General features: G+C 37.6%; 1 protein-coding gene across 1 annotated transcript in view; it reads right to left on the bottom strand.

Annotated features, from left to right (window-relative positions):
- The window catches only part of SUPT3H (SPT3 homolog, SAGA and STAGA complex component), a 280,232-nt gene that overhangs the window by 141,059 nt on the left and 112,518 nt on the right, over positions 1–26,655 (bottom strand). The window contains 1 exon segment of the mRNA XM_065630707.1: positions 519–603. Within this exon segment, the coding sequence (XP_065486779.1) occupies positions 519–603 (85 nt within the window).

Genomic DNA, 26,655 nt, shown 5'->3' on the forward strand with positions numbered 1-26,655 from the left:
CTCTGACAGATAGGATTCAAAACAGCCTCATTAATACAACATTTTCACCGGCTTTCAATAAGGAAAAATATTCAATATTTCAGTATTATTTTTTGACAGAAATCAAAACATCAAATAGTAAGAATAACAGAACATATATATAAAGCAAATAATGCATTAATACAAATACTAGAACAGAAAAAAGTTTGCAATGAGGTCTTCAGATGACTATCCAGTTTTTTCTTCGTACCAACTTGAAGTTTTTAATAAAAAAAGAAATTGGCTTTACTCCCAAGGTTAGGTAACGTTGCAGATACCACACAAGTACAGTATATAACCATAAGCAAAGTGCAAACACTCTATTTGCAAGCCTAACAGGAGCTTCTACAGATTATTGAGCACAGAACGTCACGCTCAGTTTCTGTGTTTTATTTATTTCTAAAACCAGAACAATCTGTTATTAGTCATTTCATCATGAAAATTTCACGCTGTTCTCAGGAGTTTGAGAGTGAAGATTATTTTATAAGCTATTTTCTTACCAAGTTTATCAGTTGGGTGTGGACGATGTCTTCCACCAGTATTGCAGTTTCATGCAGTGGCCTGCGTGCATCTCCTAAGGAAAACCTGAAAGAAAGAGGTTTATTGCAAGGTTATGAAAATTAGTTTAAAAAAAAAAGTAGGTGGTCTCCAGAAAATTAAAAGGAAAACAATATGAATAACAACAACAAGCTTAATACACCTGTATGTACAGAAACACTCGGTGTGTTGCAAGGAACATAAACCAAAGTAATCTGGTTAAAGGGACAAAAGAGCTGCAAGAATGTATCCCAATGCACACGGTGGGAAAAACTGAAAAAATCGAGGAAACAGAGGAAAATTCAGTTCATAGGAACATTTGAAACAAGAGTAGCATGTGCACCGCTAGGAGTAATTCTGTATTTGCAGCCCCTTTTGCTTACAAAATTACCAAATAAGTATTCTAAAATGTAAAATGCTAACAGGTATTTTATCTCAAATCTAAGTTATGGAAGGAACTACTATGAACTAAAGGTAAACATTTTTATACATAGTAATATATAAGAAGCTCTCAAACTCTACCTTGCAAGATTAAATGACAAGAGATCATAAAGAGATTATAGTCTTCACATAATATCGCAAACAAAAGGCAAAGCCACTCCAATAGGTGTCATTAAATGAGAAATTGTGACCACAGGCTTTTTGCATGGCTTTGTCTTTAATGCCAGGAGTTGGTCTCTACACCTGACTTAACTGCTGGTATTCAGCTAAACCTGGGATTGAGCCTTTGATCTGCGATAGGCAGTGGCCACCACCAACCTATTAAAAGAGGCTGTAGATGCTGTAGAAGATCTGAATTCCAGACCTTCAGGCTGTAGCACCTCTGACCCACTGCAGAGCCAGAGCTTTTCCCATCCAATGTCCTACAAGCCCTATCAAAATGTTCATCTGAATTTGGGATGGTGGGTTTTAGCTCCAGAGCCAGGCAGAGTACAGGGGCACTTAATTTGAAATGTCTACGAGATCCAGGTGGGGCTGACAGATTTACTTGTTGGTTGCTGCACTCCTTCGGAGAAGTTATTGAAGACCCAGGGAACGTCCTTTAGTGTCCAAAATGACTGTAGGTTGCAAAGTCCACCCCCCATCAGTCCAGCTCAGTGAGTCTAAGGTCTACCTTCATCTGGGTAGTTGACCTGCAGTCTAGAGAAAGCAAAAGTTCTCTTATTTTATGCGGTCTCCTTCACCACATAAAGTGCAAAAATATGCTGTTTGTTTTAGCTGACTACTGTCTGTTCTTTGCTTCGAAAACCTACATTTTCAGATTGGTCCCACATAACAGAAATGGGGTATTCAAGGATTCTAGCTATGGTTCCTGGTTATATACACGTGTATGTATTGAAACCCTCCACAAACTTCTCTGTGCTACACACAACTTTGAAACATTTTCTTAATGTATCAACCATACCACTCATTCAAGAAGGATGCTATAAATAAGTAATACTGGTTTTGCCTATTTGCTCGGACATTTGTGTAATTGCTAGAGGATTCGTGAACATCGAAATCCTTTGCTTCCTTTCATTTCAGTTCTCTTATTTACATAAAAAGATAGGCACCTTTTTTTTCCACGTTGTGATTAAAATGGTCAAGAACTGACTCAAGCATTCTCATCGTATACGTAAAATCTTGTCCTGCTACCTGTGCATGAAGGAGCAGAGAAACATGACTCTGATGGGATAAAGAAGATGTAAGAGAGGTCTTACAAATGGGATACTCCTCTTGCCACATCAATTGCTTCACATATCCACACCACAGCACAAACCCTTCATTTCCCAGAACGGCGGCAAATAAAAATCAGCCAGAGTCAGGGATAAATTGCTTTGAGAAATTTGCTCATCTGATTTCCTACATCACCTGCACAATATTAGGGAGAATATTTTTGAAATAAAATTGTCCATTTCATGAAATCAAGGCACTCATGAAATCAAAGTTACTATTTTAAAAGTTTACCAGTTGCTTTACTTGTGGTCCCTCTGTATTTGACTTTTGGCTATACTATGTTTGAAACTTTAAACTGTTTGCTCCAAAAGGGTTTCAATGGGGCCCAACATCAGCTCACAGAAAATATCCTATCGTTACATGCATATCAAAATAAAAAAAATGCTATTCCAGTCTTACATCATCATAGTGGAAGTCAACTCACCATGTTTTCAAATATTTCCTCAGGGAATTTCTAAAAAAATATTATCTCTCCTCCTACACCTGAGTTTTTAAAATACGAAAAATGGTATAGTAAAACATATTCACTGTACATGAAATAGCACAGGCTAGATATAAAACTACTTTCTCATAAAAACAGTGAAAATTTATTTATAAGCAAGATTTAAAATTTTATTGGTGAATATTTCAATTATTTCCTTACAAAAACATTCTTCTGTGCTCTAATAAAGCAATATTTTATCTATAAACAATGAAAGAGTTATACAGTAGGTTTTTTCCTCCGTTCTCTAATAATGAAATTATATTCAGTGTTCTTCAAATAGCATTTGAAATTCTAATGATTTAATTTCAGCTTGATACTTGAAAGAGCACAAGAAGAACTGCTCAGGCAACATCTGAGCATAACCCACTGTACTATACTAGTCATAGCATGAGGAAATTATACTCTCTATTTGTTCCCTATCATTTGCCTCTCTTGTTGAGACTATTGACATCTGAGAGAGATGGTCATGTTTTATAATGTGTTGTACAACATCTCGAAAATCAGCACAACTCAATTTTTTCTCTCTCATGCAGGAGTGCACAGGTACATGAATTATAATGTCAGATGTTTCCTAGGACTATAAGCACAGCACAGCAAACAATCCAGATCATATTAAGTATTTTATAAACTGCAAATACCTGGATATTAGATACGAAACACATATAAAACTAGAAATATTTATTACCATATTACACTGGAATGTAAGGTGATATTAAAAACATCACAGATTCAAAACAAGTGCTCATATGGGATAAAACTGAAATTTTTCGGTTGGTTTGTTTGTTTGTTTTTAAAGTAAGGTGCATACGTAAATTAAACAGAAAATTTACTTTTATTTTTCTAATCACACAAGGTATATAAAACCAAACAGAATTCAGTTCTTACAACCATAATATGCTGTTCATTCTTACTTAGTCACCTTTAAATATTTACAAATATTTTTTCTTTCTAAGACTTAGAATGCGAAATAAAACAACTACATAAGAGAGTCATAAACACCCAGTTGCCAGCATTATTGCCTTGAACATAAATGTATTTTGTTCATAGTTGTATTGCCAAGTATCCCATATATACAAATGAAAGTTTTTTGATTTTCTTTTCCAAAAACAACACACTGCAAGAACAAAACTCCATTTTTGAGGCAGGATGCTGCCTCTGTGCTGAGATGTCGGCTCTGTCTGTCTAGAAATCTCTCTCACAAGTAACTATCAGCTCCCTAAATGGCACAGGAAGCAGAAGAGACACAAGCCAGATGCGGCATGTTGATCTGAGTGGAGACAAATATCAAATCTTTTTGCTCCATCCTGATGCAAAAGGATACATCAGAGGTGATGCTGAAACGTGGAGAAGAGAGATGCAAAATCAACCGCGCTACTTTGTCATGTAGAAAATCTAGTCCCAGAGGCACCTACTTTCTTCCTCCCTTGCACTCTTTCTACCTTCAAAAACTATTTCTATCTCAGTTTGCCTTCACTGCTTTCCCATGTAACTTCTGCCAACTTCTTTCCCACACACAGAAAACTAGATACTGGCACGGTGGTTTCAGCAAAAAGCAAAAACCACCACACCTACCCACAGCCGCTTCCTTTTCCTTTGCAATGGAAATGGGATTTTTTAAACACTAAAGAAAATGTAAAGCTTCAATCCTTGAAAATTGTATTTGTATAGCATTTGATATGTTCCTTGATTCTAATGTCCTTATAGGATAATACTCTTTAAGACTCCAAATACAACATTTTTTTACCCCTTTCTGCTACCAGAGGTAATAAGTACAAATGCAGAAGCAGTTAATGCAATAAACTCTTCTATTTTTTTCTTCACTTTTGCCATTGTACTTCTCCATAGCAGAATAAACACTAAACTAATAGTCAGGAAACTCAGATTTTTGCCAAGTTGCATAATATGAGGTAGGTTAAGAACCAAAAGAAAACCCTAAAAAAACCCCTGAAACTGAACTTGATGTTTTAATATAACTTACAAACTTCATTTCACGTGTGCTTTGCTTTTAACGGTTCATTAGAGAGTCTTTTAAAGCAACTTCTATTCCTAGAAGTATAAATAAGTCTTCCTATGAAACACATAAAAATTCTGTTGAAAACAGAAAAGAGCTGTTTCCCCACAGGTAAAAACTGAAGAGAAAATATATCAAAATATAACACTAGCAGTGCATTAAACCAGTAAAACGATATGGAAGAATGTCCTTACACCGGGAACATCTACCCATTAGACATATCGTACAATAACAAAGCCTTCTTAGAAGATCCAATTTCAAAGGTTTGTCTGTTTTATGGAAACATTTTTACAAGGGGGTGATCAACTTACACGGATTTTCACAGGAGAACTAAAATAGTAGCGCGGAGAAAGTAAAGACTGCTGCAGTGCTTTTATTGTTTATTTTTAGCTTCTATTTCTAATTTAATTAAGTTCCTTTAATGATGTTTCCAGACTCATCAAAAGAGGTAAATATCCAAGCCGCTAAATGTCTACGTGAAGTATCATGGCACACGGTGTGCAAACACACACGCACATACTTGGCACACGCCGAGGTACAACAGCTACTCATGGTGTAGGGACCTACATTGGTAAGAACCTCAAAATCTTGGGCAGCTACAGAAATAGATAAAGCCCTTTCTTTGCTCCATTTCTTGGGGTTTTACATGCCTGTGAAAGGTACCGGGGCCAGGCACAGCACAAGACTTGCTTCAAAAAGCCCGATGGAGAGCTCTCCAGGTGGCCAGACCACCAGGAGAGTGGGCTGTGGAGACAGAAAGCTGCTGAGATCTCCCACCCTCCACAGCCTGGAAAAGCTGCCCTGGCCAGAAAGGAAGTGTGACCGGGGGGGCTGGGAGTGCGCTCAGCTAGAATAAATAGTTTCCCTTACTGGGGCTTCTATTGAGTTCATACCATAACAAAGCTGCCCCAACTCATGTGGAATTTACCACCTTGAATAAATTTGATGAATCTAGCCTGGGAAAAGTATAAAAGCAGTGAGGTAAACTGGTGGAAATATGTTGGGTTTTTGTTTGTTTTTTTTTTTTTTCTCTATAAATCCTTAATACTTTTCCTTCTCTGTTTCTACATGAAAGATTCATGTATGAGGTTTAACAAGGCCAAGTGCCGGGTCCTGCGCTTGGGTCACAACAACCCCAGGCAGCCCTACAGGCCCGGGGAAGAGCGGCTGGAAAGATGCCTGGCGGAAAAGGACCTGGGGGTGTCGGTGGCTGAACATGAGCCAGCGTGTGCCCAGGTGGCCAAAAAGGCCAACAGCATCCTGGCTTGTATCAGGAAGAGTGTGGCCAGCAGGCCCAGGGCAGCGATCATTCCGCTGTGCTGGGCACTGGGGAGGCCAAACCTCAAATCCTGGGATCAGTTTTGGGTCCCTCACAACAAGAAAGGCCTTGAGGTGCTGGAGCGAGTTGAGAGAAGGGAACAGAGCTGGTGAGGGGCTGGAGCACAAGTGTGATGGGAGAGGCTGAGGGAGCTGGGGGTTCAGCTGGAGAACAGGAGCTGAGGGGAGACCTTCTGATCTCTGAACTGCCTGGAAGGAGCCTGAAGCATGGAGGGGGTTGGTCTGTTTTCCCAAGTAACAAGTGATAGGATGAGATGAAATGGCCTCAAGTTGCTCCAGAGAAGGTTCAGATTGGAATTTAGGAAAAAAATTTCTTCCCGGAAAGGGTTGTCGGGCATTGGAACAGGCTGCCCAGGGCAGTGGTGGAGTCGCCATCCCTGGAGGGGTTTGAAAGGCGCATAGACGAGGTTCTTAGGGACGTGGTTCAGAGGTGGACTGAACAGCGTTAGGTTAATAGTTGGACTTGATGAACTTAAAGGTCTTTTCCCACAGAAATGATTCTACGATTTGCAGCAGCAGAAATGGGACCTCCAGACTTGAGGGGTTTTTACTCATCTGAAGACCTCGCACAGGGCAAGCACATACCTCATCCGTCCTCAGCAAAGGGGTATTTATTTTCTCCTGCCTGTTGGACTGGGACTGTGGGTCACAGGGGTCCATGCAACAGGAGGGACCTGTGTGGGTGCACACTGTGTACGTGGGAGTGTAGCCCACAGGATAAGAGGTCTGGCAATAAATCTGGGTTGGATACTGGAGAGAACAGAGGATCTGTGAGTTGGCAACTGGAGGGACCAGGAGGTCCACAGCCCCTGCTGGGGAGACCGAGGGACGTGGGGCTTGTTCAAGAGACCAGTTTTCTTGTGTGTCTGTGCACGTGAGGATTGAGGCTCTCCAGCACTTAATGACTGAGCCTGAGGCAACCAGATTAGGCTATTCCTAACTTAGGACCTGTGTTGAGGTATCAGACACAGACTAGGTGTCTCTGTGAAGGCGAGTATTTGTACATGAAGAAACATACACAAAAATATACTGAGGAGACTGAAAAGAAAGCTTGGAAGGTGTTCAGCCAGCACATAATGGGAACCTAGAGACTGGACTTAATTCATATGTAGACAACAACTTGATGACATCGGAACCTGGGTCTCCGTAACAGCAAGCTGATTCTAACCCTGCATTTTTATCTGACCAACCAAGCAGAATATGATCAAGATGTAATCGCTCACCACATTCAGAACCACCTAATTCACTGTTACAAATCTAAAACCAGGCAAGGATCCCATGAAATCACAGAGGACAAATCAACTATTAGATATATTTGGACTGGATAATATCTGGGCTCACGTCTCCCAGTATTGTAATACTGTATACACAGTAAATTTCTTTTCTGTCAGCTGTTTGGCCGGAATACATTTGGAATACGCAGCATATAAATTCTCAGAGATGTTTCCATACTATAAGCAAATGTCCTCATAAATATATCAATTATCTGAGACCTGACAGGCAGGTGGTGACAAAGAAAATTGGTTTTATAGTACTGAGCACAAGAACATCCAGAAAACCTCCAGCAATTCAAATACCAGAAGGACAAGCACTGTGAATCACTAAAAATCAATAAAAAACTTCGGGAAATCAGTAATACAATACATTGAAGGAATTCAGCTTGCTGCTGTAAGAGGTTGAGCGTGAAGATAAAAATACTGAGATCTGGTCCCTTGGATGACAGAAAGCTGGGAAACTACAGTTTTCTTTCTGATGAGCATGGGAATGAGCCTGTCATTGCAAGAGATGTCCCAGAGAAGGTAGGGTAAGGGTAGTACCTTTTTCAACATCTCAAAAGCTAAAGCTAGCTCTCCTCTCTCCACCTTGTTTGCCACAGCTCTTGCTGAACAAATGAGGCAGAAGTAGAGTCTGCAAGGAAAGAGGTGACTGGTGCCAGACCAGCAAATTGATTAGACATGCACAGGAGGACACATTGTATGGAGAGTGGAAGAGGAAAAAAGAACAACATCTGGGAGGAAGAAATTGCCCAAAGTAAAAGGACGATTGCAATAGGGGAAAGAGGTATAAACAATGAGGTCTCAAAATTATTTCTATTTTATGTTAAGATACATCAGAGAGAGATGATGTGATAGATTGTTGTTTTGTAGACATTGTTCCTTCCTAATACTGTCAGTGGACTTAGTAAAGGCACATTAATTTAAAAATTAAATAATCTTGCTTGCTTATTGCCTTAGCTTAATTAAAAAAAGAACAATTTAAAGCACTAAGTTGTGTTAACTAACCAGCATGTTCTACCAGCGCTAGCTGAAAAAGCACTGGAATTTTTATTGCTATTTATATGTTTAGCTGCTTGTCAGGGAACTTCCACCAAAGCCCATTTAAAAAGAAAAGATAATCTTAATTCCAATTAGAGTTCATATTTGATACATTTATCTGCTTGGACTAACGAATGCAAGTTTGCATAGGTTTCGTGTGTCACACTGAATATAGTTCTTTACCAGTGCAAGTATAAGAGGTATTAAGTCAAACCCCAAGTTGTAGCTGTGTTAGCTTTTTCTTTAAAGTTCAGAAAAATCACATTTAAGTTAAAATAAAAACAAGCATTCAAAACCTACAGCAATTTTAATAACAGAAATTACAAAAATTAGGGTTATTTTCCAAATTTTTTCTGCCAAGACTTTCAGTGGCTAAACTTGGAAGAAAACACTAGCATTTTGCAAGAAGCAATTCTTGGAGCGTCAGATTGTCTTGTGCTGTTTGGTACATCGGTAATTACCCAACAGCGGTTTTAAAAAGCTTGTGTGGCAACTTCTAAATAACCTGCCTGCACTTTACACCGTCAAATGAGGCTCCAGGGCTCCTTAACTCCAATTGCTGGGAGGAGGTTACAGCTCCACCGAGCAGGTCGCCCACTCTGGGCAAGACCAAGGCAAACTCCAGCGCGTGTACTGAGATGGTCTTTGGGAGAATTAGTTGTCCTCAACGTGAAGAGGAAACCAGAAATGTTGATTTAAGCGATATCACAGACTTCGGTTTGCGCTGTCCACATGCTCTATAATCAAGCAAGGTCTACACAGACACCAGCAAATGCAGCTTCTCCCTAATACAGGGTGGTGTAAACTTAAACTTGCACTAAGCCCACTACAGAATAGTACTAACAAATTCAATTGCCAAATTACATAAAGAGAAAGCATACAGATTTTTTTACATCCTCACAGAAAGAACAGCTGAAAAAGTAGACTCTGGATATTTTAAGAATCCAATTTACTCCAGGGTAGCACTCCTTGTTGTAAAGAAAGACAAATAACAAGATCCCCTACTCTCAGCCGCACTGCCCTGATGATGTCTGCAGATACTGGAAAAGCATAAACAAGAAGAGAAATATTACATAATACCATTTAATTACTCAAAAGCACATAGCGACAAGTAAAGAGATAAAATTTAGAAAAGGAACATTTAGAATAAATTAGAAGGAAAACATGAGCTAAACCCCTCTGTAACCATCTCGGAAGGAACAGAAGTTTTACTGCTGGAAATACTGAAAACTAAGCTTAACCAAGAACTGGGGAATCTTGTGATGTTCAAGAAATGCACAGAAAGAAATCCTGATTATGCGATTTAAAATACTTAAAAATGAGAAATGATCACATTCTAAAATGATATATCAACTGACAGATCGCTGTCGGAGCTCTGTATCTGGTGTCTGACATAAGCTTCAATGATGCTTAGAATCATTAAAATTTTAAAACCAGGAAGATATTTCATAATTCATTATTCCGTGCTTATTTAAAACATATAAATGCTTAACGGTCTTCACTACAGATGTATCTCAACTACTACGGTGGAAAGCAACATCCAAAGGCATCAGTCAGGTTCACTGCTGCACTGAGGTAAGATCTAAACAAGGCAAGACCTTTTTAAGAGCAACTGTGTTTACCTGCAAATGGAAGTAGCTTGTTTACACCATGAGTTCTTAAATGGTAAGGCCTGTCAGACAGCAGAATTCACAATGTCAAACATTTTGCCAAATGAAAAGTCCGATTCTTCTCACATAAAGACAAACTCTGTCCTCAGTGATGCCACCATAAATCAAGAATAACATGAAATCCTCAGGGAACGAATTTCACAGATGCTAAAGTCTTCCTGCTCCATGGGAGGTCACTCTGCCTTGATTCAAAGTGTTCTTTTTTTTAAGCATGAACCTTCTGAATCATGTTCTTAAGCTGAGATTAAAATTGTTTTAATAACTTGTGGAAAACAAAAAATATCCTAAATTTTCCCCCTTAAAAATGGCAACTATCGTTAACGTTTCTTTAAATACACTATAATATATGCAGTAAGAAATCCGTAACCAATGTTTGCCTTAATAAATTCATACTCACACCTGGAAAATTATTGTATTGCAGGACAGAAGGGAGGAATAAAATAAAATAAAATAAAAGAGGCAAAAAAAGAAGGTACCACCACTATACTACTGCCACTCCATGAATAACAGAACAGGTGAGGTAGGTGGTGACATATGGAGATAACTAGTCCAATCCTCCTCACAGAAGTTTATTCAGGGCTGTGTCCAAGGGTTTTACATACTCTGTTTCCCTGAAAATAAGCCCTAGCATGACTTTTCAGGATTTTTGAGGACGCTCGAAATACAAGCCCTACTCCAAAAATAAGCCCTAGTTACAGTTCATAAAAAAGTCAATTTAAGTAGTGTCCAGGCAGCTATTCATGCAAAAAAGTAAGCATCTTTTGGAGCAAAAATTTCTTCATGGAAAAGGATCATCAAGCACTGGAACAGGCTGCCCAGGGAAGCCATTGTGTCACTGGCCCTCGAGGGGTGTTTACAAGACACGTAGATGAGGTTCTTAGGGACATGGCTTAGTGGTGGACATGGTAGTGTTAGGTTTATGGTTCAACTTCATAGTCCTAAAGGTCTTTTCCAACCTAAAAGATTCTATGATTCTATGAAAACAATACACTTTTTTTCTTATACTATTGTAAACACATTCTAACTGCTGAAAATCAGCAGATTTATCCCAATACAAAGCTCTGGCAAGAAATCTTTTCAGTACCACTGTATACTAATCAGAATACACCAGACTCGAACACTTAAGTGTCTTAAACATAAATTCATTTTATAAATCCTTATGACCAGCAAAGGAAGAAAAATATAATTTATTCCAGTTCTACAACACAATATGTTCCATTTCCTCACTCACAAAGGGTTTCGGTTTTTCAGGATATGAATGAAACAAGTGTCATTGTAGACTGTGCAGACTGGACTATGATCAGTCATTTCTGCTCGAGGAAAAAGTTCATCTCAACAATATACCAAACACAAATGGAATTAAACAAAGTAAAGAGAGACAAATTTTCAGTCTTTTCCCATGAGGACAGGGTGAAAAAGTGATGAGGAGAGCAGGAAGTCAAAATATCATTTCACTGTATATACATTGTAAGTGTTAACCAAATGTGGAAATCCCTAGCTATTTTAAATCTAGATTAAAACCACAAGACAATTTAAACTAATCCACAAGATACAAAATAGAAATACGGATGAATGCTTTATGCTAATTTTTAGAGAAATAATATTATTCTTTTTACATTCTCCAAAAGGTCAAGACCATTTTTCATTGTTTTAAAAATCCAAATCACAATTGTATGAATGAGATCTTTGTGTGTTAAATAATTATATCCAATTCTCAAATAACACACTTTCTTATCAGATGTTAACACATTTTATACCATCATTTTTTTTCCACTTTACGACCCTTCCTGAAATGAAAGCCTGGAGAAGGGAGACAACTTGTCCACAGTTGGTCTGTGGTAGAAAAAGCAAGTGTTATTCCCTGTGCCTCCCATTGCTGAGTGGTTAACAAGTGCTCTGCTGACAAATGGGGCTTTGCATATTACATTTATTTTAATAGTAAAATAGCAAATTAGATTTAATTTTCATAGTAAAACAAAATGATATGAAAAGTCCACCTATGCACGTAGAGAGCCTGTATTGTCATTATTCATCTTTGCGGAACTCGTATGATAGATGTTTCAGTACTCACTGTAGTAATGGGGAGAAATATAAAGAGGTGTTGAAAAACATGACCTGTCTCAAAACTAGGGAAATATTTGGGACCAAAAGAGCATTACAAATCTCAGCATGTCTCTCAAACACTGTAAAATCTAACTATGAAATTAATACTCACAGTATTTCTAAATTAATCTTTTTAGCTATTATATATAATAACAAAACCACTGTAAAATACTTAATTTGACTTTTGGATTGTGACGAGTCCACAGACCACAGCTTGGAAATCTGTGCTCTAAATTACAGTTAGCAACTTCGAGTCAGGGCAGTTCATGCTTTCTACAACTAATGAAGCACCACAACTTCCCAATTACCAAGTGTCAAGCTCCCTGTGAACTGTTTCAGTGGTTACTCTGTGTTATAACTGAACCTGTGAGTGAAAAATAAAAAAAGAAATTATTTCCCCCCCTGGGCCCAGAACAAATATATCTACTAACAAGAAAAGATGCACAGCAATTAAAATATAGAACAATTCTTTTGAATAGTTGATTTTAATTTAGGTTTAACTTTAAAATGTGCTTAACACACCAATACTCTCATTTTTTTCTGGAAGTAAAATTCTGCCATAAGATAAAATCTCACTGAAAAGGACAATGCTTTAAAAATAAATTTTATTTCAGAAATCAAAGTATGCAACCTTCTCCCTAGAGTAAGAAACTGGAAGTTCTGTGATAAAATCTTTTCTGGAAAGTCAGTGCAATTTCGTATCAATGGTGTGCTCTTTTTCCTGCTTTCAAATGGATTACTTAAATGTTTTAAAATGTTATAACCCACAATAATCTGTTCCAGGCACCAACAAAAAGGAAGAAAAAAATTACAGAAGTCAAGATGTCGCCTGGAAGCACTTTATGGCAAACATTATAAAGATAACACAGAGCAGAGAAGCTCTGGTTCAATCCATTACAAATACCCCATTCTTCTTAAAATCACAAAAATGTATTTATAGTAAAGAACTCTTACAGGCTTTTTCCTCAGAAGACTTAAGTACAATTTGGCAGAATTTTTGGAAGAAGAAAAAAAGAGTTTTATAAAATATTGATGTTTTACAGTCACCCGTGTCTTGATCTACTTGCTAGAAAAACAAAAGCAAGGACTTTGGAAGATGAGCACATCCATATCTACTAATTATACTTTAGCTTTTCATTTTGTTCAAAATGTGCTCTCTCGTAGTTTTTACTGAGCACAGACACTAGATCATCGCATAGACAATTAATGCCTCATTAAAAACATAAATTATTTCTCTAATTTTCTTACTGACATAACATATTGTTTAAGGGAATATATGGGATAAAAAACAAAACCAAACCAAAAAAAACCCCACAAACAAACAAACCAACATAAAAACAAACAAAAAAAAGCCAACCAAATGAAAAAAAACCCAAACAAAAAAAACCAACCAAACAAAAAAACCCACAACCAACCAACACACCAAAGGGAGAAAATACTGGCAAAAGATATTTGTGTATATACAATCTATAGATCAAGCCTCTATTATCCCATATATGTCCCAAATGACAGTGTAGATAGTTGCCCTCTCTTCTTTTACCCCAGGTCCCTCCCAAGACTTAGAGACCGGGGGGTACACAGAAGTAATAGGCTACACTGACCCCCTTGTGCACTAAAATGATTAAACAATCATTTTGAGTGCAGTACGGATCAAAAAGCAACAAGAAACAGCTTTTTTTTTTACATTTCTCAAAATACGCTTTTAATTTTTTCAATGAAATGTGGTTTTGTGGAAAATAGGAAACAGAAGATGTAAATATCTGGACTTTAGAAAGATTTTCTCATAATCAAATTGGGGATGATGTATGAACCCTTAAAAATGTTCACTTAAAAATTAAAGTTTCAAAAATATGAAAAATATTTTGTTTACCAAGTTAAGAAGCATATTCACAAGTATCAAACGTGTACTACCTGTTTAATAACAATAAAACTAAAAAGATAAAAAAGGGGGACAAGTATCACTCTTGTAGGGCTCAAAAGAACATCATGTGAAATAAATGTATAGTTAAATTATTTCACTTTCTTGATGGTAGTTCAAAAGCAGTCAATGTAAAGGACAACTTGGCATCCATTTCAATTTGCTCTTTTCTTTTGAGAAAAAAGAGACTGTATTTTCTGACCTTTCTCAATTAAAAAAACAGACAAATATGAAGTGTACTAATTCAGGCAAAATGTGCATGACTTGCTATTTATTGACGAGCATGTAGATTTGAATAATGGGCAAATAGTAGACAATTACTATAAAATTGTAGTTGGATTGAATGAATACCTTACTACGAAATTATAATTTGAATTTACAGATTTCAGACCAGTGAAGTAGGGGAAAAACCTGTAATCAAGTACGAGCATTTAGAAAAGAAATTTTTTTTAAACATGGTCCACCCAGCTTTATGCCCAGCACATGACATAACAAAGAAAATCACTATCATGGATATTGTATAATATCTTGCTTTCTTATCTCTATCTGTAGAACATGTGAGATGTTATCAGGTAAAATCCTAATTCCCTTATTTATCAAAACAGATAAGCTAGACAAAATAAAAAAGCATACCAGAGAGTCCAAAAGTCATTCCACTGAACACCTCCAACTACTTATAGCACATTTCTGTGACTGCAGAAGAAAAAACTTCTTGAAGAAATTCAGCACATGTGCAGCATCCTAACCAATACCAACAGATGCTAAGTGGCGAGCAGCTATTAAAAATAAAACACACTTCCAAAATAAGAATTAATCTCTATAGACAAAAGTCAGGAATTGGCATGCTTGAAGGATTCAGCATCCTGACTTTCCCTTTCTCGTCCGCCTTAGGAGCCGAGGAAGCAACGGCTGGAGTCGGGGAAAGACCGAATTCTCCAAGAAAAGCTGCGGTTTCACTGAATCACACACTATGGAGGCAAAAGCAAATGTAATTTTTGGTATCGGAATGATCTGTTACAAGAGAGTAATTAACGTCTCCCTTCGTGCTGTAGTTATTGAACACTTCTCATTTCCTTCCTTTCAGTTTCGGAGCCAGAGAAGACGGAGCAAGAGTCACTCCCCGGGGTACCATGGATTGGGCTGCCACAAAACACCAAGGTATTCTCTTTTTATTTAAAAAAAAAAAAAAAACAAACATCCTGACTGTGCTTCTATATCCAGGCGCAGTCGTTGCTTCTTAGGGCTCCAGCTTGGCATCACTCGACACACAAGCGATGGTGCTCGTGGCTGAGATTTGTGTGGTCTACGGTAAGCTCTGCTTCCTTGAAAATGTGTGGCATCATACAGAGTTTATTTAGAACCTAAGTCTCTCGGGCACACTATGTAAGCTTATTGTTTATCGTTTGCAGGGGAAGTCTTCTGAGGTCAAGGTAAAAAAAGCAGGAGGTGATATTTGATGTAAATGTTCCAAAGCACGTTATGTGGTTGCATGGTGGCGGTGGCCCCTGGAGCACTTTGCTGGTGGTCCGTGGAGATCTGGCTGGTGGAAGGTGCTGGCTTCCCCTGTTTCCAGCTGCTATATCATATTTAATGTATTTTTAGCTTCACTTAATATTTTCCTAATATTCCTTTTCCATGTAAGCAATTAGTGTGGTTACCACGGATGGCAACAGAAGTGATATTCAGCAGCCAGTGGAGAAGAGGTGGTCTTCACAGCTGGGTATGGGAGAAGATCCATCACATAATCTCCTTAACACCCCTGTTTCTCTCCACTGAAATGAACAATTTATTTTTTTTCCTGCTGACACACGCATTATTATTACTGAGGACAAAAGAACAAACAAACAAGTTGCAGGTTTTAGCCTTTTTGATATGAAATAAAAGAAAAAAATATCCCCATGAAGTCACATTCACTTTCCAGATTAAGTTTACAAAAAAGACATAGACGAGCTATAAATGCAATTAAGAAAATATGTGAAAATGCTGGCCTTGATTTTTGTAGGTATATATTTAAATCTTAGCTTTATAATGCAACTGGAAATTATTAGGTATAGTAGAAATGTCTGCAGAGTTAATGTGCCAATCTAAAAAAGCAGCAAAAAAATTATCTGAAAAACTTTTGGCCATGACCCACTAGAATGGCAGTATTTTAACAATTATTTTTGAAAAAAATGAGAAGTTTCCAGGATTCAAATAAATTTCCCAGATAACCACCACTGCCTTAATTCATATTCACTTACTTTCATCTTGCCTTTGACTAATCAAGACAGACTCATCAATTGGAGACAACTTAAAAAATATTATGTGGAAAAAAATATTGAATGGGGAACATTTGCTGAACAAAGAAAGGTCTCTTTTTACACTTTTTTATTTTCATTCTTATTTAATTATCCATGAAACTACCCTGACTCCAATTTGCTTGTGAAGGTACAGCTGAGAGAAGTCAGTCCTTACCCACGCAAGAATGCATTATATTACCTTTAAGGAAAATATACAAATATTAGAGAAGGTACAAATTCAAGCATTCAGCTTTTGAATTCTGCTACCTATTCCGACAATGATGCTTATATACGAGTGAGACTTATTTAGGAAAACAGTCCCTGGAGATGGGGATTTGATGTATTAGAGAGAGTCGTTGCCTCCCTCTGAAATGCAGCAGAGTTCAGGCTCCGGACGTCTCCCTCCTCCTCCAGATTCGAGAGGGGGATTTTTTACAGTTCTCAAGAGCTTTTGCCTGATGCCTAGAAAACACCAAATCCCTTATTAGTTGTAGATGTCTGTAAGACTGCAGTAGAGCAGTCTCTCTGAATCACTTTCCAAGACTTTCCAAATGAGGGCCTTCCTAAACCTCAGCTTAAGAAAGACTTAAGGAGACTAAATTTGCTCATCAGTGGCTGACAGAGTAAAACACAAAATTGCACAAAGCTGGATGGAAAAATCACCATGGACGAGGGTTTTTCCTCCTGTTTTTTTTTCCCCCAGAAGCTTAATCATCATCTAACGGTTACTGTTCTTCCATCACTTTGACAGGGAGCAGCAGGTAATGCTTAAAAATTAAGCAACAAAAATCATATTAATAAGGTGGGGTGTTTTTGTTTTTGTTTTCTTTCTTTTTTTTAAAGAAAGTAAAATAAAAATAACACCACTGACTTGTATGTCCTGACTCTGGCATCTGTCCGGACAATTACAGAAAAGCAGGGAGTATAAATATGTTTTTAGAACTACACAAACATTTTCTCTCTTTTTTTCCCCTCTCCTTTCCCACAAAGGTATTATCTACAAAGGTAACAGCACTACTCTTGAAAACCCACTCCATCAAGATAGAAGGAAATACAAACTGCAGGGAAAGTTGTTTTCACTGACATACTGTGCAATCATGAGCCTGCTTTGTATGTTCAGGAAATTCTCAGGAGTTTTCTTAATGAAAAAAAAAAAAAATCACTAAAAAAAGATTTGCTGTAAATATCTCGCAAGCCATGACAAAGTACCTTATAAAATATAACTATTCATAAACAGTCTAGCCTCTGGAATTAAAACACTCACACTTTCTATTAAAAGGTGCTTAGTCACAGTTCACTAAATATTTACAACGAATCATTTATTCTCTAATTTCATTGACTTTACTGTCGTTAGCAAAAGTCAAGAAAACTTCCTGCCTGTGTGTGAATGGCTTGTGTATATAAACCGCAGCTCGCAAAGTCAATTTTATGGAGGCAGAAAGATTTTCACATTATACAAGTAGGTCCTCTTCTTCTGTACAAAGCTATTTGCTTAAAATTCGATTGGATGAAAGTATTCAAATGAATCGGAATCAGAAGGCACAAGAGTAAATTGACATTATACCGTACAGGACAAAAAGGAAAATTAAAAAGAAACACAGGTCCTCACATTCCCCAGCTCCTCATTTCTATCAGTATCTTCTGTGGACAAACCATAGCAGCCTTTCTTTGTTTTTCTCTCTAAACACAGTCACGGAAATAGAAGCTCAAGAAAGGAAAGGATGAATCAAAAGTGCATTATGCACCATTACAGAACCCATGTTATCAGAAAGCGGTGTCCAGATTTGAGGTATTGGTGTTGAAAGGCATTTCATCAAATGAAAACAGAAGTTTTTCTGCTGTTGTTTGGATGGGGAGGGAACGTGACATTTGAGGTTTCTCTTTTACGAAGCTGATTGAGGTGCTATCCCAGCAAGGGACGCTCAAATGGCTTTGTAGGGAAATGAGGTGCTTAGAAAAATAAACAGGTCTCTGCCAAAAAATGCAGGCTTTAATACTATCAGAAAACAGACAACCTCCCACACGCAGCACTGACAGTAACATAATTCCTCTACGGGCCTGTCAAATACCGAATACTTTAAAATGCTGTGGTTTCGTGACACACAAATATATTTCCAGTGAGGCTTACATTAAAAGCACCTAATGGATTCACATGAATACCTGTATCTGAATGCTGCCTCCATACAGAGGAGTGTTTTGTTGTAACTCTCAACCCTTTCCATGGTTTGATATCATTAATTTGTACGGTACTAGCAAGGTTACCACTATCCTCTTGTTGACATAATTTCTGCCTGTTTTCCCTGTTCTAACTCTTGCTTCCCACTATGGTTGCTTTAAATTCCCTGATGCACTTAAAGACAAACATAGGTTTTGGGTACACATCAAGATGACCGCAGACAGAGAACTTCGATGATGAGTTGGCTGGTCTCAGAGTCCAACAAGAACTATCTTGTCCATAGTTCCTTTACCAGGACTGACGGCAAAGTTGCCAAAGAATTACTAGTGAAGATCTTGTGGGATAACAACAACAGAACAACTGCTAATCTATATGCACTGAAACAGAAAAACAGCTAAAAATCGATGCCACTTCCTATGTTTTCAGTGGTAGTTTTGTCCCAGAGGAAGGAACTCAGAGGAAGGACTTGATGTTTTTTAATTCATCTACTTTTTTAGAAGATGAAATGAGGTTCATGTCTACTCTTTTCAAAGACACTGAGAATAACTTCTATATCAAATGTACCCATATATATCAGCAAAAAAAATCCTCGACCCAAAAAATCCCCACAAACAAAACTAAAAGAAATGCTTGAAGATGAGTATTCATACACACAATCACAGACTGGTTGGGGTTGGAAGGGACCTCTGGAGATCACCCAGTCCAACCCACCTGCTAAAGCAGGTTCACCAGAGCAGATCACACAGGAATGTGTCCAGGTGGGTTTGAATGTCTCCAGAGAAGGAGACTCCACAGCCTCTCTGGGCAGCCTGGTCCAGGGCTCTGGCACCTCAAAGGAAAGAAGTTTTTCCAACCTGTTAGCAATACTCCCAGGAGTGAGGAACGCAAATGGCGCAATTTCCAAATCAAGCTTTAGCTGTGCCCTCCTTTGTTTTGTGAATACCCAAGAGATCTTGGTTGCATGAGCCCAAGTGTAAATCTTCTGGTGACCATGCCACACGCAGACTTTCCACAAGAATCCTGGAAACAAAAATGGCTCAGTAGTATGAAGACAAATGAGACTGTTCCAAACCCTTTCCTCTGAAATGAAAAAAACCCGCACACTGTAGATTTGTGGCCTTCATACTTACCCTTCCCCCTTTCCAGGGAGCGTCGATGGCAGAAAGACCAGAAAGCTTTCCAGAAAACCAGGCACAGCTCTAGCCAGTGAAAGGAAAATTTTCACAGACTAATGGAAGTGGGTCACCTCAGTCACAGGTGTCATTTTTTTGAGCTCTGCTTTTAAAAGATCTATTAATATCTGACCATAAAGATTAGGCAGATGAAGAACCAGCCACTGCTTCCCCTCTGTTGAACTACTGCATTGACTATCTCACCATTAAAAAGATGCTCTGGTTTTAGTATTAATTTGCCTCATTTTATTTTCCAGTCACTATCAATCATGCATGTGGGATTTGACACTCAAAAATCTAAAGAGATTTAGTTGATAAAGTCATTGGAATCCAGACAGCGACTCTGTTGGCCAAATGTTGGGCCAACATTCTGGTGATATAACAAAATCCCTGTGCTGCACAAACCACAACAGCATTTTAGACATCTACGGTACGGAATTGGACACTGACTTTGATCACTTTTTCTGTGAGATGACAGACCTTAATTTTCCATGTTAACAGTGACCAAGAACCTTTTTGACATTTTATTTCATGAAGCACGCAGTGAGAGATTAAAAGAAAGTATATATGATTTGGAAACATTCCTGCCACTGTTTCCACAACACAGCCCTATCCTAAAAGCCAGACAGGAATATTTAGATTAAAACACAGGCAGTTCGTATGAGTCTGCACACCAAATGATCAAGATCTGCTACTGTCCCTATTATTACCTTTGATGCAAAATAAATCTTATGTAACTACTCTGATAATTATACTTTGAGCTACTACACTAAAAAAAAAAAAAAGCCAAAATCAAAACTAAAAGCACGTTAAAATATTAAACCTATTTTAATGCTACTGTTCTTTAAGTTTTTGCCTTTCGACAGCCATTTTAACCAATATGAGTGACAAACGTTGTATGATGCATGATGACTACTGAAGAAGTCGTACAGGCAATGTCACTAAAACTGAAGTTTGCATATACACTGAAGAAAACTAGTACGCTTAATATGCCACAGATTTCTATAACCCCTAAAATCCTGATGACACCTTTTAAGTCTCCTACATGTTTTAGATTTCAGATTGACTCTGGATGTTACTTTCACTTACCAAAGTATCATCACAAACTGCACGGGCAATTCTAAATCACTGAAAAATATGTTATCTTGAAAAAGAATCATGTAACAATGAGTGACATAACGTATATGCTGTAATTTTATTTTTAACACAAGTTACTCAAGCTTGAAAGAATACACTCTACATTATCTTCAGTTTTATGGAAATAATTTCCAAGCCATAAGCAGGGCAAGTTAAACATCTAGTCTTTACTGTCCTTACATGTGAATTTAATTCTGGATTTCTTTGTATAATGAAATAAACAGAGGTACTTTGCTTGGGAAAACACTATGTAGGAAATATGGCTAAATGACTTCAGATGTATTTCCACCAACTAAAAAATGGCAAAAGTACTGCTGGTGAGAATGATTAATGTGTAAGCACAATTAATGTGCAATCACATCCCTATATTTCTATCACATTCCTATATTTCAGTTAATGAGATAGCAACACAAGGAAGGACTAAAAATCCAACTAAAAGATTGGCATGGATTATCATGTTCAACGTGGAGGATCCATGAAATCTCAGTGTAATTTTGGATGCAGTAAAAGAATGTTTTAAATGACCAGTTAACGCTTTCATAAATAAGTTTAGAAAAAAATATACATTACAGATTATGCTTCTGATAAATAATGAGACTGATTATGCTGGTTTTTAGCTGGCATAGTGATAATTCTAACCAATTCTTCGTATACTTCCTATTTCTTCCAAATACAGTCTTCCTATATTTTTAAATCCCTTTCCAAAATTGCATCAGCTGTTCTAACCATTGACAGTATCGCTTAAGTGTGCAACTTAAAATATAACTGATCTTAGTGCTTGTAACCCAAAATGGATGACTTTCTACAACTAGAAAATTATATCGTGTTTGAAAATATGCCAACTCATATTTTAAAGACTATGACTACCGCTACAACTTTACTCCATGCATATACAAGTCAAGAGATATTTAAAAATGTATTAACTTGCTATGGTCATTCCTAGTTGTAGGTGTTTGCACACAGAGAAATTACAAGAGTGGTATTATCAGAGACTTGCCCAAATGTTTTTAAAATAGAGAAAATGTAGAATTACAGACAGTGGCAATGGACAAACTGTTAAAAATATATACCCCCACACAGGAGAAGAGAAAATAAATGTCTCGATTAATGAACTTTTGTAATTAGCGCTATGGTTTCTTGTGCTTAACAGGATGCAAGCAAGCATGAAATCCGAATATCACAAAGACCTTTACAACTAGGAAAAAGAAATCAGGTTAGATGAGGATACAAGAGGACTGTTTAGTTCCTCTCTTGCCTTGGTTTTCATCCAGCTTGTACACTCCAAAGGCTTTAATCTCTTAACTACTGTTTCATTAGCATCTCTGCAGAGATTCAGAGTGTTTAGAATATCTGGGAGGCTTTCACGTGCTAGAGTTGAAAAGCTTCATACAAGAAAGCAACAAGTCTTAGCAAAGGAAGCCTTGGCACAAAATACTATATCATTTTTAGTTTATAATAGATAAGCACCTTGTTCCCATGCCTGGCACGGCAAAAAAGTTGTAAAAGAACTATCCTAACTTGTTGACCAAAGCCAAAAAACCAGATACTCAATATGGATGGTAAAAGCCTATAATCACTTCACCAGAGGAAACACACTGACAACCCACAGGCCTGGTAGAACACCAGCAATGGACACCAAGATAAAAGCTTTACAGCAAATAAGATTCAGGAGAGATATTACAGTTCCTGTGAAACCTCTCTTAAAGTCCCCAATGAGGAACCACTCAGTCATAGAGTAACCAGAACAAACTGCCATCAAACACCAAACTGCCGAAATGGCAAGTGACTAGACACCTACTAAAAATTTTGTCCTATCATGTCCTAAATTCTGGAAAAAAAATACTAAAAAGTTTTACTAAAATTTAAGGCAAAGCTCTTTGAAGATGTTTAATAAGCATATTCTAGGTGAAATATAACAGTTACTACTGACTAAATACTTAATATGAGACTGTTGAGAGACAACTACTTCATATGTGAAAGAAAATGAAAAGCACATCAAACCATTAGTAAGAAGTTCATATTCATAAAGCAAAACCTTATGAAAGGCCTTTTGAAATGCTTCAACACCATCTAGTTTAAGATGTTCCTGCTCATTGCAGAGAGGTTGGACTAGGTGACCACCTCTCTGGGCAACCTGGGCCAGTGTTTCACCACGCTCATTGTAAACAATTTCTTTCTCATGTCTGGCCTGAATCTCCTCTCTTTTAGATTAAAACCATCACCCCTTGTCCTATCACAACAAGCCCTGCTGAAAAGTCTGTCCCCATCTTTCTTATCGGACCCTTTTAAGTACAGAAAGGCTGCAATAAGGTCTCCCCAGAGCTTCTCTTCTCCAGGCTGAACAACCCCAGCTCTCTCAGCCTGTCCTCCCAGCAGAGCTGTTCCAGCCTCGGATGATCTCTGTGGTCTCCTCTGGAACCTCTAGGTCAGTAACAAACAGCACAAAGAACATTTACTTCTGACAATGTTTTTTTCATTATCTTCTTTACAGATCTGACCACTTAAAACTCAGTGAAACACTTTTTAGATGCCCCGTCCCTGGAGACATCCCAGGCCAGGCTGGACGGGGCTCTGAGCAACCTGAGCTGGTGCAGATGTCCCTGCTCATGGCAGGGGGGGCACTGGATGAGCTTTGAAGGTCCCTTCCAACCCAAACTATTCTATGATTCTGAGATTCTATGACCTTTAAATGTCCCTTCCAACCAAAACTGGTCTTTGATTTTATGATTCTCTTACAACTTGGTCTACAGAATTCATTTTTGGCCATTAATATCACTGACTATCACTGACACAGAGCTCAGAACTGTTGAGTTATCATCTCACGAGAGGACAAGCCACAGAGGTCACACATCCAAAACATATGCAATACCATGGGGCAACTACAGGCAGCTCCAAGCCGCTGCCCATTTTGCATGCCCTGCCTGCTTCCCCTGCCCCTGGACATCACCACCGGCCCCAAAAACCCACATCCTCAGCTGCAGGCCGGTAGGCACCTGGGCTGACTCTTCACACAGGATGCCAAAGTGCTTTAAATTTACCGAGGTCAGGTGGACATCCTCAAAATTTGGATAGTGTTTTTAAATAACAAAATTACTACATCCTTCCTGACCTTTCCTGCAACAAAGGCAATGCAAAAAAATTAGCGGCTCTTTCCCTAACCCCTACCATCACATTAAAAAAGGTGACTGTTAAGGTGGGTAAAGCATTCATTTTGCCTACTTTTCTTCAGTATAGATTTAATGAAGACAAATGACCACTTCATGATGTGACTTCTCAGTATACTATGTGTTCTTAAGACTCAGGGACCCTTATCTTCTATTGTCTTCGTGCAACCTTGCTCGCACTCCCAGATGGCTTTGAGCACGCAGATGAAGAGCAAGAGGGTATTTAAAAGAGGAAATATCAATGAATTCTCCTCCCATCCTTTCATTCATCAGCAAAATATACAATTAGGAGCTCTAACAAAGGATAATACATTATTCTTCATACCTACCTTGAAAAACGACACATTATCTTTTCTTCTGGAAAGACAAAAACGTCTGCTATTAAGTTGCTGATTTTTAACCATTCTTTAACTTCTGAAGTTACTGGCTTGCTGCTGACAAGATATGAAAATTTAAAACCACTGATATAAACACATAGCATTATACCCTCCTTCAGCCTATAATGCACAGGGCAAACATGTAGTAAGAAATCTGCTTTTAATTGACTTGACTGAAGAACTTTCGCAAATAAAGTATGTTATTAGTTCTTACTTCAAAGGCTATAAACAGAAGTTGCCAAAAATAGTTTTCATGGTGGCAAATTCTATCAGCCCTCACACATTTTACTGAAAAATATATGGTATTTTGTTAACCTCCTGGCAAAAACAAAACACAGCAAAGTGTTATGCTTTGTTATACCATCAAAGAATCAGACTCAAAACCATTCGGGAAATCAAAGAGAGGTTGAACTTTATTTTACTACAGACCCTTCGGGTCAAAGAGCAAATAATAATTTAACAATGACAACTAAATGCATTGATTTGTTTCATGTTATCAAGTAACTTTCTTACTTGGCCTACATAGGTCTTTCATTTTTTTGTATTTCTGTTCAGAGAAGCTATGAAAACTTTCAAGAATAAAACTTCTGCTTGACAGAACTACACACTATAGATGGTCTCTCTCGCTTCCTATCCAGCCTATTTTTTTAAAATCTTCATCTCCAAAATGAAGGGTTTTGAGCTTGAAAATCAGAACTTACTAAAAATTGCAACTATTTGTAGAAATAAATTTGAAAAATTGGACTTCAAAAAATTTATTTGACGCTAAAACTGTTTTAGTTAAATTTAAGTAAAGATCAGAATTTGTTGGGGGTTTTTCGGTTTGGTTTGGTTTTTGTTGGTTTTGTTTGTTTGGGGGTTTCTTTGGTTTTTTTTGTTTGGTTAGGGTTTTTTTAAATAATAATCTGTACAGTCCTGTCAGTGGGGAAATGAATGAATTTGATTAGACTCCTGTCTTTTTATTATTATTTTCTTTGAGCTAATCCAGTTTTCCAAACTTCAACAAAGCCAAGTTTGCTTAGATCCTTAGTCCATACGTTTTGTCATTGTATTAATGGTTACATATAGTACATAAGGTTTATTTCACATTTACAGTATATACCAGCATTTGTTCAGTGTCTATTAACCCTTCTTTACACGCTTCGCTCACAGTGAACCAGTTAATATGGAACTTTATATTCTAATCAGTAAAATAAACACCACCTGGAAATACAGAGAAGTTTCACTGGTCCAGACTCAAAAAGAAATCTCTCTGCAATCATATGCATTTCATATTTGGGGAGAACTGTCAGGAATAAAACTGCTGGAGAAGATTTTGTTGTTGTTCATTTCTAGTCATTCTCTCCCTGCAGTTTCTCCTGAGTAATTCCTGCTCGTTACCACACTTGGTGGTACAGAAGTGTCCGATCGATGTCTAATCTCTGTTTTTACTGATGTCACCCCAAAGATGCTGATTTTAAACTTATACACTCATAAATGTTGAGAAGTGTTCAGGGTCACATGAAGGAACTAATTAAACGAGGTGACATGTCTGCAAAAAAATGCCACAGGATAATTTAATCTGGATAAAGTAATTATGAGATTACAAACTCATTAAACTATTACTGTAATGAAACTATAAAGATCACTAACACCAAGATTTCTCACACCCCTAAAATACAACCTGCATCTCAGCCATGTCCTGGATCAAGATGGCACAACATCATCACAAAACTGTGTCATTTAACACACTCCTTTTTAATAGAATCTCTGAGAGCTTCTTCACTTGTCTTTTGGAGAAACTGCAGAGGAATAAACCACAGGGAAACTTCTACCCCATTAACACTCAACATTAATTCCTTGACCCACCTGGGAAGAATGTCCTCGCAGAACAATAGTGCTGGCCAACTAATTCATTGTGAATTTACAGGTTAAACTACTTTCTTTTGAACTTTTTGCACAAATATATCCAAAGATGTTAAAACTTCCTGCCACTCCCACAGTTCTCTGAGAAGGGCCAGAATTTGTGTATTTTATATTGGCAAGCTAAAAACTCCATAAGATCTTGCTTATTCAGAACTGAACATAAGGTCTGTAATTGAAGAACAGAATTAATCTTAATTGCAAATTTAAAAGTTTTAAAACCACACCCCAGGGTTCAAATAAAGATATAGATATATAGATAAATATTCCAAAGCTAGAACACCAAATCCAACAACTTAAAGCCCTTTCTTCTTATGTTAAGTGTGCAATTAAGCTTG

The sequence above is a fragment of the Caloenas nicobarica genome, chromosome 3 (genome assembly GCF_036013445.1).
Source record: "Caloenas nicobarica isolate bCalNic1 chromosome 3, bCalNic1.hap1, whole genome shotgun sequence".
Lineage (NCBI taxonomy): Eukaryota > Metazoa > Chordata > Aves > Columbiformes > Columbidae > Caloenas > Caloenas nicobarica.